The sequence below is a fragment of the Sander vitreus genome, chromosome 13, assembly GCF_031162955.1.
Source record: "Sander vitreus isolate 19-12246 chromosome 13, sanVit1, whole genome shotgun sequence".
Classification (NCBI taxonomy): Eukaryota; Metazoa; Chordata; class Actinopteri; order Perciformes; family Percidae; genus Sander; species Sander vitreus.
In genome coordinates, this window is record NC_135867.1 from 1,850,068 (window position 1) to 1,868,118 (window position 18,051).

The following is an 18,051-nucleotide window of genomic DNA, read 5'->3' on the forward strand; positions in this document are numbered from 1 at the left end:
TGTTAATCTTCTCACCTCAGGAGACTAGGCTGTCCACTCGGCATCAGCTAATAGGGATCTTACTAAAAAAGAAAACCAAATTGAATATCTGTGGGCACAAATTAGAGGCACAGCTAGGCATGTGCAGAGAGCAAAACTTAATAGTATAATCTTGGGCCAAATAATAACCTTGGTATGGGATATTATCTCAGTAATTACTTAAATAAGCTTCAAAACAGTATTAAAAACATAAGAGCTTTTCACATCAGGCTGAGCCCTCGGTCACGGCTGGTGTTAGTTTCATACTCGCAGAAATCTTCACCTTTTGCTCAGGGTTTAAGAAAGACGCAAGCGCTGAGTTATCCTTTACATTTCAGGGTTATGGTGGATTATACTTCTGCCTCACAGCGTGCAGTGGTCAAGCTGTGGGAGCTTCAGGTTCAGGGATTAAAGTTACTTTCAGTTTGTGTTGACGCTTTTATCCAAAGCGACTTACAATTGCTATATATTGCCTTATATCTAAAGCAACTATGGTTTAAGTGTCTTGCTTAGGGACAGATTGGTTGATGTACCACAGTGGGAATCAAGCCCAGATCGCCCACACCAAAGGCATGTGTCAAATCCACTGCGCTATTACCACCACAAAAGCTCGTTTCGTGGTGGTAAAAAGATCTTTTCTTTACGAAGATTGATTCGGATTCTTGCCCGTCGTCTGTCACGTTCCCGGTTAGCTTTCAGTTGTTCTTCATTAAATGTCCTTCTTTTCTGTAATGGTTCTGTCCCATTATCGCCCATAACTACAACAGATAACTTCTAAAATGAGATTACAAGTAGACCTATATAAAGAAATCTCCTGCTACCTTTTACCTGGCGCAAATGATTCTGTGACTTGGTGGGAACAATCGGACCCGGGCAAAGGCATTAATAAAAACTGTATAAAAATAGTGTTCTTTTCACTGTTAGTCTTGTTTGCTGTTACAGATCACTTATGATCATTAGATGGAACATTACACAGTTTCAGAAACATTAAAAAGTTACATATAGTACCTTTAATTTATAGTTCAGCGTTAGACTTTGACTGTTGAAACCACCAACACAACACTAGGCAGACAGAGGCTCTGTAGTTCTTTAATTATTTAATTAGTTGGAAGTTAACTGGGCCTTTCTTTAACTTTCTTGGTCATTGGACGCCATAACGTTGCTTGTCAGTGTCCTCCAACGATTCCGCTATGGCTAAGGCTTGGTTAAGTTTGGGCCGCACTAAAAACTATTTGAGTAAGGTTAGGGAAACAAATAAAGTCCTGAGTGATTATAGATGTGACCAAAAAAACAAACGAAAAGACCCGGTGAATTTGCGATTTGATCGTTTTACCTTGAAAGAGATCTCGTACTGCTCTCCTCCCCAGATCTCCAGACCCGTGTCATATCCTCCCAGCTCCCAGAACCACTTCCTGTCCACGGCAAACAGTCCACCTGCCATCACTGGAGACCTGCAGGACAAACACAATACAATACACACTCAGTATTTGCAGCACATGTTGTATAACCCTAAACACTTCACATTTACATGCCGAGCGGCAGCATCACTGGCAAAGAAAACATCTAAATTAAACGTAAGATTTACTGACTAACAACTGCAACACCAAACAAGATCCTTAAGCTCTTTTATCAGAGCCAAAGGAACGACGATGAAGAGAGAATACTTTTGAGAAATCATCACTTGAAATCATCAATTGTCAAAATGTCTACAGTAGGAACTTCTCAGGAGAGAAGTTGAAACACAGTTTGTGAGGCACCTAATAAACTTTATCCTTGAATATTCCTATATGTGTTGTATCCCAACAGGGGTGGAGGTTGGGTTGGGGTGGGACTTGGGGTGGATGTTGGGGTGTGGGTTGGGTCAAACAAACAGGACTTTCACCCGGGAGACCGGGGGTTCGTGTCCCATCTGAAAATAAGTTATTTATTGTTTGACATTTCTGAACAAATGGACCTACTTAAACGTTCTGCGTCACTTGCGTAACCGGAAGCTATAGTGTGTAGTATCTGCCGTTCCCATGAGGAACCTTATTTCATGAATTAACCTGATTCATCTAACACTGATGTTGAAGTTAAAATCTCGAAGATCTGTGTCGTTCTCTTTGGCGGCTCTCTATGATGATGATAAGCGGTACTGGCAGGTGTGTTTTTGGATCTCACTTCCCGGAGATCCAAACAGTGTCGCCTGTGTGACATCGATCACTTGGCAGTTAGGCCGTGTTCAGTCGCACAGTCCGGCAAAAACGCAGGTCTTTCCGTCCGTACGTCACGTTCAGCATCACGTTAACAATCGGAGGTGAAGTTACGTCAGATTTTAACCCAAACCACGATGTTTTTCTTAACTTAACTAAGTAGTTTTGGTGCCTAAACATAACCAAACCAAGACCGTTAAGTCAAAAAACGTGACGTGAAAAAAATGTAGTAATACATGTAGAGAAACAGAAATAATTGCCATTTAATTACAGTAAAACATTTTTCTATGAGTCATTTTTTTCCCCCAAAATCACACACAGCTGGGCATTTCTAAGTCCATTTTTATACATAGAAAATGACATAGAGGAATCTATTAAATGTACATTTTCCTTCCACAAAATAACTGAATGATTTGATAGAGAACTGTATTATTATTGTAATACACGCTGACACCAGGCTGTCATAGTTACAAGCTTTTTCATCAGGTAGAAGTCGGAGGAAGGCAGCCAGCAGGTAGTCTGCTCTCGCCAAAGGCGTCCCTGAGGAGGATCAATTAAAGCTAAGCAGGGCAGCGACTGTAGCTGCTGTCAGTGGCGAGAAACACACCAGGGTTTCCCATGCCTCGTGAGCACTGAGCACAGCTAAGAGTCCCGTGGTGATAACAGCCGGGTTTCTGCAGTTTTTCCTCCTCCGAGGGTGACAAGGCTGAACTGAATCTCGCAGTGATTACAAACACCCCTCCAGCGGTGGAAGAAGTATTCAGATCCATTACTTACAAAAAGTACTAATACCACGCTGTAAAAAAAGTCCTGCATTCATTTTTTTTTTTTACTTTAGTAGTAATAGTAGTTTAGGTATGTATCATCAGGAAAATGTAGTTAAAGTATTAAAAGCAAAAGTACTCAGTGCAGAAACAAATCTTAGAAAACAAATGACAAAGAAATGTAGCAGAAATTAGCAGGTCTAATCATTTCACCTATAGGTTTGGTTTGGTTTATAATTAAACATCAGATTTTATAAACTACATGTGTTTTGTGTGCAAAAATCTTAATTTGTAAAGTAACTAGTAACTAAAGCTGTCAGATGAATGTAGTGGAGTAAAAAGTACAATATTTCTCTCTGAAATGTGGTGGAGTAGAAGTAGAAAGTGGCATGAAGAGAACAACATTGAGATCTCCACTTTGAGCAAAATTGAAATTTTGATTGTCAAACACTTCATTTTCGGGTGAATTACACTACAACAATTTGTGTCTTTTCTGCATTAAGTTATGGTTCAAATGTCTTTATTTATGGAAAGGAAATTATAATAGGTTTTTGGGGAGGTTGCACTGGCCGGTTTTGAATATTGGGGGGGAGGTTTGTAATCCCCCCATCCCCTCTGTAAATTACGCCTATGCTCAATAGTTCTGTAATTTTAATTCCCAGACTGAAAAACCTGGGTTGTTTTTCTTTTTACGGCCATTTTCTATCCATAGTTAGACCGATATTCTAAAGTATCATTATAGGATTGTCTAGCAACATATTGATTATCGCAGAATTGTTGTATTGTGATTTTAGCGGTATCGTGAGCCATGTCTCAGGTATTGTGAGGTACCCTGTGATTCCACACATGGGTCTGCAGCATAAAGATGTTCTGCTGTTGCCGATGAAGCAATGCAGATTAGACATATAGATAAAGGAAAAAAAAAGAATCACAAATGGGCATTCGGCACCTGTGTGCTGTGGTACAACAGTGTGGCTGTAAGTAGGAAAACCACTGAGCGTAATGTTTAATTCATGTGTTGACACAGTGTCCACAGATACAGAGCACTGCAGTGCACCGGTGAAGTGGCTGCTTAGGCAGTGTTTGACTTCCACTGTACTGCCTGCTGTACGAGCACATAGATTTATCCCCCTGCAGGGCTCTCAGTAGAAAAGTAAAATGGTAATGAAACACTGGCTTTCAGCCGTAACCCACCTCATCAGGCTAAGCGAGTTGGGAGGGGTGTATGTATTCTGTATGTGGAGGGGTGTTGCAAGCTCCAAGTCTCGCATTGCCAGACCCTCCTCCACAGCGCTGCGGAGGAAGGTCTGGCTAGTCCACACAGCATTCCGGGATGGGAGAAAAACGTGCTCTGGTTTATTGGCATTTCTTTAAACCAATCACAATCGTCATGTGCACTAAGCGCCGCACAGAGCAACGGTGCCTCTGCAAAATAGCCTCGGGAAGGAACTTGTTTTGGTGGACGTTCAAAGGTTGTTTTAGTCGTGAAACAGAAAACTCAGATTGGACAGATAGTCTAGCTAGCTGTCTGGATTTACCCTGCAGAGATCTGAGGAGCAGTTAACCATAGTCCTCAGCAAATCAACCGGAGTTCAAAATTTCAACACAAAGAAAGCTAAAGGAAAGAGACATCTGGCTGAAAAGAGGTGCATCCGGCGGCACCGGAGCAATCCCGGAAGTGGAACATTGTGGATATGGATTACAAGCTCAGTAACCTCCAGTTGGTTCGCTCCAAGGCTACATCTACACTTCTACCTTTTGGTTTAAAAACAAATATCTTTTGCTACATTTACAGTATGCCTCGAGTCCACAGTACTACAGCATTTCCAAGCCCCTAAGACGAAGACATTTGGAAACACCCATGCCCCCGTTTTGGTTTAAAAACTCTGGGGTTGCTTTGTAGTCTCGATGGGCACAAACGGAGACCTTTGAAAACGAGGACGCACGTCAGTCAGTCTTATTGGTTAGGTAGGCTTACATACCTAACAGAAACAGTTCCACCTCGTCGTCGCTTCAAGTTAATAAATCCTTGCTCTTACTGTACTTTTCACCATTGTTGTTCTTTCTCCAAAGTATTTTCTGTATTTTAAACTTATACACATGCCCAGTGTATGTGATGTGTTGTCAGACATGTGTTAATGTGGCCGGAGATTAGTTCTGCTACTGGAGCTAAAACTCTGAATAAAGCTATCGGAGCATAATGCAATCACAGAGACCGATCACTGATAGACAATATGAGTTAATCTAAGTAGAGTGTGTTGTCACTCACTCAAAGGGCTCACTGGGATCGTCGCCCTGCAGCTCCGAAGGGATGGGTATCCGTTTGTAGTACATCTCCCAGTCAAACGCCCCTCGCATGGCGCCCCCCGCCTGCGTGTCGTAGCCAAAGTTGTCGTGGTCGATCACGTCGATCATCGGACACACAATGGTCTTCCTGTTCTGGGCGATTCGGTCTGAGAGACACAGGCACACAGATGGGTGATGTTTGATCAGTTCAAATCCACTGCTTTTCAAACACAAACAAGGCTTTATTGTTACAGACTTAAGAGTTGAGTTTGTTTGTCTATTGGTGTGTGTGTGTTGTGTGTCTTCATCTACAGTGGTAAAGAAGGAAGTCAGTGGGTGCCCAGGAAGAAAGAAAGTGTGCGTATGCGTGTGCATGCACGATGCCCCTTTTCCCACTGAGCTCTCGACACGTCAGACGCAGATCGACCGTCTCTGAGAAAGAGTTGCCAGTGTGTTGACTCAGAGAAATAAGGTTTGACGAGGGATGAGCAACTCTCTGCTGCTCATAGCCAAAAACATTTCCACTCTGGTTTTTCTGTAGGGGTTGAAGATGAAAATATGTATTGATCTGTGGCACTGATTGCTGCCTCAACACCACATATACAACAACCACAGTGTAACCAGAACTGACCAGCAAGCAATTGTGTTTAAAAGACATTTGATAGCCGTTTATACCTAAACCTGACGTCTAGGCTAAAACATGGCTAAATTTGGGCTGTCAGTGAAAGTTTAGTAGACGTCTAACCATAGCCGAGATCGGTTTCTGTAGAAGTCTATGAGAAAGTGATCCACTTCTCACTTGATTACCTCAATAAACATTTTCATAATGAGTTTATGGTCTCAATTGCTAGTTCTAAGTCTTCTGCAACACAGAATGACGTTCATTTTTTGTATTATGGTCTTGTTGATTTTAAAATCGGCGATAAAGCAGGGGGTGTTTTCGGGCGTGGCTATGATGTGATTGCCAGTGAAAGTGTGTAACGTAACGTGGCTGCTCCCTCACTCCTCCCTCTCGTCTAAAATCGTCACATCCTCAACCAGGATGGCTGCGTCCGTAACGGCAAACTCGACAACTCATAGCAGATCTCCACAAACCAATGGGTGACGTCACACATGCTCTGTCCATTAATATTATACAGTCTATGGTTGTGGGTAATGAATTTGAGTCATTCCTTTATCTGAGGCTGTAACATGTAAGTCAAACTGCCCCTGTTTCTCTATGTTTTCATTAGACAGTGTACCAGAGACCTGACAGAGACCTGTGAAGGCTTCAGCCGGTTCAAATCTGTACAAGCCATGCTGATGTGAGTCTTATTAAGGAATAAAGAATAAAGAATTTAGCAAATCATAAAAGGCCCCGAGTGATATCTTCTTTTTCAAACTGCTGTGAATACATAGATACTAGCCAGTGAAATACGCAGTTTAGCTGGGTTGAGCTTTACATTGTTACGTGTCTGAACAGGAGTTTTGATGTAGCTAATAATTTACATGACAAGCATTTGTGTTGCTCACCCAGCAGTGGAGGCAGCCAGTTTACGTTGGCCTCGCAGTGGGAGTCCAGGAAGGTGATGACTTCTCCTTTAGCAGATCCGGCTCCCAGCAGACGAGTCCTGATCAGCCCCTCCCTCTTCTTGGTCCTCAGGATGCGAACCTTCGGCATCCGCATCATGTACTCCTCCAGCGCCACCTTTAGGTGCTCTGTACAGAGGGCAGGGGAGGAAGGAGGGGTTAGGAAGAGGGGGGAATCATCAGTCACAATTTCCAAGGGCGATTAAGTTGGGTGGCACAGGGCGACCAATAAACAGTCAGGGGTGGCTGCTTACAAATATAGAAAACTATTTAGAAATATTGGATAGGATAGAACAACAATGCTGCTAAAAAAACACACATATCCCATTCATTATTAATTTACCTTGTTTTCATTTTAAACAAATTGTATATCCAAATACAATACACATTTTTCCATAGGCTCAGCCTGCCACTTTTAAAAAATAAAAACAATTCCAGTGCTGGTTCCATGATATCAGAATTTTGGATAGTCATCATGGAAACATTGATTGTTCATGTGACAAGGGCTGGGAAAATTGGCAGCCAATGCAGCCAAGTGACATAATCTGAAATCACAATCTACTAGATTGACAGCACTCTAGCCCAATGGATTGAGAGGGTGGGGGGCAATAATATTCCGGGGGGTGCCGCCTCATGCCCCCCCTCCTAGCCCCGCCCCTGCCATGTTCAGCGCTGTCAAGAATTGATTTGTTAGGTCTCATCATTTGCTTTGTCCTAGCATTCCTTTTCTCTCAGCCTGACACATTTACCTCAATACTTTTCTTGGTTTCCCAGAATGCTCTTAAACAATCAACAGAGAAGAGACTTCCAATCAACCACATAGACATTAACATGGCCGGCAAAGACACTAAACAATGTATCTTTGTGTTCAGTTCAGTTCAGTTCAATTTTATTTATTGGCACGTTTAAAAACAACCATAGTTGACCAAAGTGCTTAACAAGGTCCAAAATCAAAGAGATAATATACACAAACAATACACAATACAAAATAACCAACGGTAGAAAAAGGTCAAGATATCAAAGCTCAACTTGATTTGAAAGCCAATGCATAGTAATGGGTCTTAAGCAAGGACTTGAATGTGTCAATGGTCCGAGATGTTCTTATATGAATAGGTAAACTATTCCAAAGGTTTGGAGCAGCCACTGCAAAGCACTGTGAGCACTGCTTGCTCACCTTTGTTTTTTAACCTGGATCTGGGAACATCGAGGAGCATCTGATTGGAAGACCTCAGTGCTCTGACAGGTGTGTGGACATGTAAAAGCTCTGATAAATAAGAAGGCGACAACCCATTTAAGATCATGAAAACAATTAATACAATTTTAAATTTGGTCCTGAAACAAACAGGAAGCCAGTGGAGCGTGGCCAAAACCTGTGTAATGTGGTCATGCTTTTTGGTCCCGGTTAAAAGTCGAGCTGCTGCGTTCTGGACTAACTGTAACTGACGAAGGGATGACATACAAAGAGTTACAGTAATCTAAATGGGACGTAATAAATGCATGTATGACTCTTTCAAAGTCTTTGTGTAGCAGGTAAGGCTTGACCTTAGCCAAAAGTCTCAGCTGGAAGAAACTGGTTTTAACAACAGAACTAATCTGTTTGTCAAATGTAAAAGCACTGTCAAAAATCACACCCAGATTCTTGGTAAAAGGCTGAATATGGGAACCTAAAGTACCAAGAGCATCTACACAGGCACTAAAATGTACAGCACGACCAAACACAACAATTTCAGTCTTATTATCATTGAGACAGAGAAAATTCTGATCCAACCAAATGTTGATATCACTCAAGCAGTTTAACAAAGGCTGGACAGTGTCCTTGTCATTGTTTTTTACAGGCAAATAGATTTGTACATCGTCTGCAAAACAGTGGAAAGAAATGTTATGTTTTCTTAAAATGGACCCTAATGGCAGCATGTACAGAGAAAAGAGCATGGGTCCCAAAATGGAACCTTGGGGGACCCCACAAGAAAGAGGGGCAGCAGATGAAGAGCAATTCCCAAGGTGAACAGCAAAACTCCTATCTGCCAAGTAAGATTCAAACCATTTTAGGGCTATGCCTGTAATGCCAACACTTTGTTTGAGTCGGGATAAGAGGATAGAGTGGTTGACAGTGTCAAAGGCAGCAGTCAAATCTAAGAGCACTAAAACAGCAGATTTTCCTGAGTCAACTGCTAAGAGAAGGTCGTTATAGACTCTTAGAAGGGCAGTTTCGGTACTGTGGCGGGGCTTAAAACCAGACTGGAACTTTTCATATACACTAAAATCATCTAAAAATGATTGTAGTTGGTTAAAAACAACCTTCTCCAAGACTTTAGATAAGAAGGGAAGTTTAGAAATAGGTCTAAAATTAGACAAAACTGAAGGATCTAGATTTTTCTTTTTTAAAAGTGGTTGCACAACAGCATGTTTAAAAGCAGCAGAAACACACCCTGAGCTGAGAGATGCGTTAACCAAGGATAAAATACTGGACCCAACAGTGTTAAAGACGTCTTTGAGTAAACGGGAAGGGATACTGTCCAGCAGGCAGTTTGCAGGACGAAGGTGCTTAACTACGTCTGAGAGAATGTGTAATGTAACTGGCTCAAACTACTGGAAGACAGCTGGGCATAAAGAAGGAACAGAGGGGTCACTGGTAAAAGCAGGGGATGAAAAGCTCAGGCCAACAATTTTATCTATGAAGTGTTTCAGGAAGTTTTCACACAACAATGTGGATGGCACAGCACAGTCAGTTTCACAAAGGTTAATGTGTGTTTGTGTGCTTTGTGTTTGTCCGAAATTTGTCGCTTCATGATGGACTTGGTTTTGTATGATTGTTTAATTACAGCACAACGTGTAAAGAAAAGAATGTGCTTCCAAAAGCTGGTACTAAGAACAGCAGCATATTTAAAAAAAAACTAAATCTGGAATAATTTTACTTTGATAAAATCACTACTTTTTGTAGTTTTAAGGAATGTGTGAGGTGTACAGTATATGCATTCATAATAATTAAATATAAAACACTTGGGAGTCATAGCATGCAACTATTTCCATGTCAAAGGACCAAAGCCAAATGATAATTTATTCGCAGTGCACTGCAATCTTTGCATTCTTATGAACGGTTTTGTAAGAATTCGGAAGAAAATGTATGCACACCAATTCGTACGACATCCTGTGAAATTAGGTGACCGATGGCCGGTCATGTTACGCCGGCAACATCGCTCTGCGAGATGTCGGTCGTATCAGCTGCAGTTGGTAGTTGGGTTTAGCCGACGTCTACAGAGCACGGTCAGCTGCAGGTTGTTTCGGACATTACAGTTACAAAAGTGAGCGTCATGCAGAGATGTTCACAATTTCAAGTCAAGTCTCAAGTCTTTTGCCACGAGTCCAAGTCAAGTCTCAAGTCTCTGGCCATCTGATCTGCCCCTAACACTGTATTGTTAAATCTTATGAATTCACAGCATGTCCTGTAGCTACCATCCATACAGTACAGTATTAAAATCAGTTGTAATGTAACTTTATGGGGTCTACTTAACACATCCCTCTAGACCTCGGACCTGGTGAAATCTTAACCTAAGTCTGTCACATCATATGGATAGAACTATAAAGATATAATTTGCCTGTTCCCAGCATTAGCACAACACTTTGCGATGGTTAGCTTGTTACCTGTGACGATATATGTTAAATGTAATGTCCTTTTACATTAGCAAGTGACTGACCCATCTGGGTGCGTTTTGAGATGCCTGATGAAGTTCGACGTTGTTGATCCGGCATCATGTATCTTGGTGCCACACACCTTGCATGTAGCTGTTAGCTTACTGCCACTGTTTACAAAAGTATTGAAAGCAAAACTAATGACAAAAGGCACAACTCCGGGAGGATTTGGTGTCGCCATCGTCAATGCATTTTTTGATATGTGAGTGCGTGCACATAGGCATAGCGCATGTGTTACGTTCCACATTATGGAAAAGGGCAGGGGACATGCAGCTCGTCATACGTTTCCCCAACGTATATATGCGCCAATAAAATGAAATAGAAATACATGAATACATTTAGATTTAAAAAGCAATAATTGCATGAAAACAGGTTGTTGACGAGTCTCGACGCTCGAGTCCAAGTCAAGTCTGAAGTCTTTTGGGTCGAGTCGCAAGTCAATTCTGAAGTCACTGTTTGTGCGACTTAAATGCGACTCAAGTCCGAGTCTCAGACTTGAGTCCCCATCTCTGGAGTCGTGCAGCGACGGCAGTTAAGTTTAGGCACCAAAATGACTACGGTAGTTAAGTTTAGGAAAACGATCGTGGTTTAGATTAAACCACTCGAGGAACAACACGTTTCCTGGGTGAAAGTCTTTTGTTTTCCCCGAGAAGCAAACTCCGCTCCCCCGGCTTGAAAGATCTGTGTTTTATGACCCAAACATCCACCCTGACCTCCTCCCTAAGCAGTCCACAGCTTTTTTTTTTTATACAGCAGCAGTCAATGTGGTGCATACAGAACACAATATGTGAAATACATACAAATTACAGTGCTTTACTTTTGGTAGCTATGTGTATGAATGGTTCATGAGAACAGCCTGACCAGGTCTGATCTTTGACATTTTAAAAAGCTGAAACTCTTTTTTCTGCATTACTGTGTTAAAATGACTTCCCTTTAACGTGTGTGTGAGTGTGTGAGTGTGTGTGTGTGTGTGTGTGTGTGTGTGTGTGTGTGTGTGTGTGTGTGTGTGTGTGTGTTTAGTTGTATTTACAGCATAGGTTGCAGTGCAGTGGTAACAGCAGTATCCTGTGATGGACAGGAAACCTGTCCACGGTTTAACTTGCCTCTTCCCCACTGCATGCTGGCAGTTTGGGATAGGCTCCAGCCCTCTGCAACCCTGCACAAGATAAGCGGTTTAGAAAATAGATGGATGCTTAATGCAGTAGCAGTGAAGGACACATTTGGGATGGGAAACTTTTTAAACTTTCAACAAAAGTTGTACAGGTCCCTCAATGCCTTTACATAAGAAACCTCTCTCACACAGATTAATGGGAAATTACTTTTCTTCAGTTTTCTGAAGCCTGTGGGATTTTGACATTTTCAAGCACACGTAAAAGTTAGATTTTCTTACACTAAAATCTCATTTTTGAGGATGACAGTATGAGCCCTGCCTGCTCCCAGTGGGTTGAATAGAAATCATTCCTGAAGCAGTAAAAACACTTTGACAGATTCTTTACAAAAAGCCACAGTGCTGCCTGTCGACAAGACCAGAGAGCGAGACGCTGAGAAGATGAAAAGTTGACCTATAACTTCATCCGTTGGAAACTGATCTTAGACCTAAGACCACATGAACACGGGTATTTAAAAAAATAAAAAAAACATTAGCTTTTCTATGCTTTTTGGCCTTTCGTCCACACACAAACTGTGTTTTAGGACACTGTAAACAGCTTTCGGAAAACTCTGGTCAGGGTGAAGACTTTTAAAAATGTTGTTTATGTGTTGATGTGTGGACAGGGACATTTGTTCGGGTTGTAACGTCAGAGTGTGAGACGACATTTCTTGCATTTCTAAGCTGTTTTTCAAAATTAGGCCCTATGTTCCCACATTTCCTTTTTCATAAATTTGTATCAGATTTTATCCCCCTAACCCTAATCCTAACCCTAATTGGGGGCCTAATTTTAAGAAAAATCTTAGAAATGTGGGAACATAGGGCTGTGGGACAATTGGTCTGTGGGAACATAGGGCTGTGGGACAATTGGTCTGTGGAAACATAGGGCTGTGGGAACATAGGGCTGTGGGACAATTGGTCTGTGGAAACATAGGGCTGTGGGACAATTGGGCTGTGGAAACATAGGGCTGTGGGAACATAGGACTGTGGGACAATTGGTCTGTGGGAACATAGGACTGTGGGACAATTGGTCTGTGGGAACATAGGGCTGACCCCGTGATGGCACTAGCAGGACTTTTTAAATACTCACTTATTAATGTATAGCTACTCTAACATTGTATTGTGGAATGGAGGTGACAGAATGCTACAGTTGTCACTGCTACAAAATCCACAACCCAGTCTCATGGCAGTTCATGAAATAGTCAGGTAAAATTGATACACGGACATGATTATCTCGTTTTTTTTTTTAAAGGAATGTATTTCAATTGGAAGTATCTTTCTTGTTTACAGCACACAAAAAAAGTTGGCAGATTTTTTTTCATTCTGCATCACTGTTACTGTAATACATTCCGTTTGGGTCTGGTGATTACAAACAGTGGGTGTGTAGCATCTGAACTGAGTGAGAAAGAAATACAGCAGCTATATATGTAACTCTGCCAATAATCATGCATTAGCTTTCAGAACTCAACTAATGCATTATGCTTCAAAAATTGCATCTGTTCTTCCCTAGAGTCAGAACTCGGTCAAACCAGCATGCACAGATATCATAGGAATAATGCTGGAATCAGTCCAGATGATGGTTTTCAGTTTCAGTGCAAACTGGAAATGTTAGTAGCTAATACAGCATACTTTTTCATGGTGCAAACTAGCGAAACGATTTTCAGAAACTTAGTTTTTTTGTGTTGTCGTATAAACTGGGAAAATTGAGATCCAAGGCTCAGTCCACACAAACATGGTCATTTTTTTTTTATTGTAGCTTTTTGGCCTTTTGTCCACACGTAAACAGAGTTTTAGTTCACTGTAAATTGAGCTTTTGGTAAACTCAAGTTTCACTGTTTCAGAGTTTTTGTCGTACGTCAGACTCTGAGCCGTTATCTCCTTTTATTATTAAAAGTTATTATTATATCTGCTTTTTTGAGCATCAGTTTTTTTTATTTGTTTAAAATCTGCGGAAAATCTGCGAATAAAAATGCAGTATTCTGCGTCTGCAGATTCCGTCTGGTAATCACACATTTAGAGTTAGAGTTTTGAGCCAAAAGTGAACGTTCTGCACACGAGTGCTTTTAGCTCCAGTAGAAGAACTAATCTCCCTTCAAACTACCACGCCCAAACCAAATATCTTATCAACATTCTCGTATACTGGGCATGGCGTGCCGGGGTAAACAGGAGGCAGCGTGTATACTCCGCCTGTTGCTGGTGGTTTGCCATGGTAGCGTTAGTAGCTTAATCTCAGAGAACGAGACGTCATGACCCAATCAGGTGGCAAAACATTGGCGTCAGTGTCGGTGTTGCCAAAGGTCTCCGTTTGCGGCCGTTGAGACTGCAACAACAACCCCGCAGATTCCAAACCAAAACGGGTCAGAAGTGTTTTCCAAATGTCTCCGGTTTAGGGGCTTGGAAACACCAGAGCAGGGGGAATGAGAGGGGGAAACGCCAGAACAGGGGGAATGCGAGGGGGAAACGGAGCAAAAGATATTCATTTTTAAACCAAAACCTAGCAATGTAAATGTAGCAGGTTTAGTGTTGGACACTACACAAGGCCTCAATGCAGCAATCAGTTCTTGAAATAACCAATCCAACCTCAACTTTTAGGTTTAGTGTTTGTGATGCTGTTTAATGCCATTATTCTCTTTTTGTTTTTATCTCTTACAGTCTTCCTCTATGTCACCCCATCAGAAACAAATCCCAAATCTAATCCCTCCATCTTTTCATCCCCCAATTTTCAGATGTATGTGATGCTTTGTCTCTCCTCTACAGATTATCTGCATCCTGTGAAGGTCAGCCATCTTCATTTGTTGTTGCTTTGTTTATTGTGTTGCACAGCAGCTAACATACACGCTGTAAAGAGTGACATTGCAACAAGGACGAAAGGGGTCGGTGAAGTCGGCGCCAAGCTGCGCCGATAAGGCGAGCCATCCTCCCTGTATGCTCGTGCAATATACCCATTAAAAACTAACCATTACGAGCCTGACTCTGGCTCTTTATAAACGCTCACCCTACACAAAGTGACGCTTACATCATCCTGTAAATGACAGAAAGCGAGGCAAAATTAATCAACAAACGTTCGCCCCGCGTGTGAGGACAGCTTGTGCGGGGAGAGGTGAGGGAGAAAGATCGGAGCATTTAATTATGATTTGTTAATTTTGGCTGAATAACTTGGAATACTGCTCATACTGTTTACCAAAAGCAAGGAGGCAATTAATCACGCTAATGAGCGCAAGCTGATGTCGGCAAACACATTAGTCTTTATTAAAATGTGAAGCGGAGGAGATTGGAGGGCTGAGGCGTTGTGGATGTCGGGGTCATTTCATAGTGCAGAGAGGAGGGATGAATCGCTCATCTCACACCGGCTTGGCAATACGAATCCAGGGCATTTATTCAGCACAAACCTGAACTCCCAGCATGCCATCCATCTCTTTCTGTTTTGCTACCTCCTGTGGACGGTGCTGTGGCTGCCTAGCCTTCTTTCATCTGCTCGCATGAGGCCGTACTCAAACATGAATTAGCGCCTCAGGCGCTTGTCAAAGTGTCTGTGTGCATTTAAAATGTCATTGATAAAATGTGTTTTTTTTTTTAGCTTGGGCCTGTCTCACTTTGATGCATGTCCCGTGAACTGAAATCACACCTGGTGTTTGGAGTGTTTAAAGTAAAGAGTAGTTAGTCAATTCTGGACTTTCACTACAACACAAACAACGTAACTGCAAAATGCCCCTCTTAGCATGTTCTACTTGTGTGGACTCGTAATATATCCTTCTTAGTGTAAATAAAAAATCAGCTAGTGAGCTGATGTGACTTCATTTCTTTCCAATGCAACTTCATTTTTTGTTTCCAGTTAAAAAAAATACAATTTAAATGCAATACTTAATGTGTGAATGATGTTCTTCAGTTGTTTTTTTTTGTATGTGTGTGTGTGTGTGTGTGTGTGTGTGTGTGTGTGTGTGTGTGTGTGTGTCTCTTACCAACCTATCCAACAGTAGACTTTGGCATCGTTACACATTAACCAACAGGGGTCTTCTCGCCAACAGAGGACATTTTGGAAGTCCCCTGTTGGTCATGCTTTAAATCATGCTTAAATCATGTCTACGCAAAATGCCCCTCTTAGCATGTTATACTTGTGTGGACTCGTAATATGTCCTTTTTTTAAATGAGCTAATGTGACTTCTTTTATTACCAATACAACACTCTTTTGGTTTCCAGTCGCACAGAAAATCCAATTTAAAAACGAATATTCAATGTGTGATTAGATTCTTAGGTTTTGCTTTATGTGTGTGTGTGTGTGTGTGTGTGTGTGTGTGTGTGTGTGTCTGTGTGTGAGTGTGTATTCTATATTGTATTTTTCTATATACTTTAGAGAGAGGGGGACTTGCAGATGTGTCAGTGTTAAATCCCTAATTCAAACCTATGAGGCACTGTGGGCTTCCTGCATGAAATGAACACAAACTCACACACAATGACATAGGTGCCCACACATACATTTCCACCACAATTACCACCAGCAAAATCCCTCCTAATGTATTTTTAAGAAATTGAATTAACGTTGAGACACTGTGGATCCAGTAAGGCTCTGAGCTGTGTTTCCAGGGTGGTGGATTAATCCCAAAATGCTCTGGCACGCCACCAAGGACTTGGAGGTGCTCCTTTATCTTCTCAGCAAAATATTCCAATGCCCTTGTGAACTCCATCCCACTCTGTCAATTTTCTTCCTGCCCCAGTTTGAATTTTTGCTTCCATCATTAAAAAAAGGGTTCTCGATGTTTCTACTGAGCTGATCTGATGTGTGCTGAGTTACTCAGTTGTGCCACCTCCCTGGAAAGTATCAAACATCAGACCTAAAACCATGCTGACCCTGAATATCTCATAATATTAGCTCTATTACAGTTTCACTGATAGATTTTAGCTATGCTAAGTCTTAGTGCACATCATACTCCAGAGTTCAGACCGTAAAAGATGATTAAATCCCTTTTGTTTGCGGCTTTCTAAATATAAACTCTTTCTAAAACTGTACATCAAATAAATATGCATGAGCAAAACAGAGCAAAAACAATGAACTGTAGAGGAAGCAATATTTTTTTTTACGGTTTACTTCCGACTAGGGATGTCCCGATGAGCTTTTTTGGCCACCGATCCCGATTTGTTTTTTAAAACATTAAATATCTGCTGTTACCGATACTTGCATTTGCCTAGATAATAGAGCTGCACTCTGTTTTTGTTTACAAAAAATAACTGAGTAAACAAAGTAACTAAAAGATGTCTCCAGCTTAATATATTTAAAGCAACACTAGGTAAACTAGGAAAACTTACCTAGTGTTACTTTAACTTGTGTAGCTAGCATTCTTGTAAAACTCACTTATAAAATGCTGCAAATTGTGCTCAGCTGACATAAATGATCAGAGTAAGGTGACTGCCGATCCCAGAATCACTTAAAAAATGCCCATATCGGTTTTGATCCTATACTTGCGATCGGGTTACACCTACTTCCTACTACTGTTGGAGTGAGGAGTTGAACCGTCTTTGTATGACTTTGTTCAACTGTTAGTGTAGAAGTGTATCTCAAATGCAGAGGCCAAGAAATACATTGTTGAAGCTACATAAGATGTTTACTTTGTCCTCACAGAGTAAACGTGTCTCATCTGGTCCTCTCCTCTTTAGAAAGACGTTTGAATTGATCAGCTCCCCCCGATGGCTCAACATCTCGAAATGGCAACACTTAATTAGCTCCTTTGTCCTCTGTCGTCTTGTCTCCCTCTCAGCCTCTTCATATCACTCTCTCCCTCATCTCTCTGTTACACTTCACTGAGCAGCATTACCTCATTATCTCCCTACAGCCTTAATCACACACACATACACACACACACACAGATACACACACGCACTGACATGAATGAATAAACAAGCCAAATTTTGTTCAGTCTTTCTGCATTGCTGCCTCTCTCTCTCTCTCCCTTCGTCTTCGCCTCCGTCGCTTCCTGTCCCACATTGAACAAATCGTCGTCTATCTCCTCATCAACGCCGGATCCTCTCTCCGCCCCTCCATCCTCTCTCCACCCTTCCATCATGCAGATGGTTAGGCTGCTGGTGTTGATAAGACTCTTTGAAGTAGCTCTACACTGCTGGCAGCAGCTTTCTCTGGCAGCCAATGTAACTTAGTCATTAATAAAATGAAATCAGTCCATTAAGGACACATCAGAAACGGCGTTTGTTTATTTTAACGCAAGCCCTTAGCAGATCCTACAGTTTACGCCTGTTAATGGGATTGGCTAAAGGATAGTGATGTCAGGCAATAGGTCAGTTCATCCATCAATCACAAACACTTTACTCCATGCAAGTTTATGTATCTTGGTTAGGGGTGGGCAATATATCGATATTATATCGATATCGATATATG

At 41.6% G+C, this 18,051-nt stretch overlaps 1 protein-coding gene across 1 annotated transcript in view; it reads right to left on the bottom strand.

Annotated features, from left to right (window-relative positions):
* Window positions 1–18,051, bottom strand: part of LOC144528198 (polypeptide N-acetylgalactosaminyltransferase 10-like) — an 89,147-nt gene that overhangs the window by 11,915 nt on the left and 59,181 nt on the right. The window contains exons 5-7 of the mRNA XM_078266676.1: window positions 6,773–6,958; window positions 5,244–5,427; window positions 1,352–1,469 (exon numbers count right to left, since the gene is read on the bottom strand). Coding sequence (XP_078122802.1) covers window positions 1,352–1,469; window positions 5,244–5,427; window positions 6,773–6,958 — 488 coding nt within the window. The remainder of the gene's footprint in view (window positions 1–1,351; window positions 1,470–5,243; window positions 5,428–6,772; window positions 6,959–18,051) is intronic.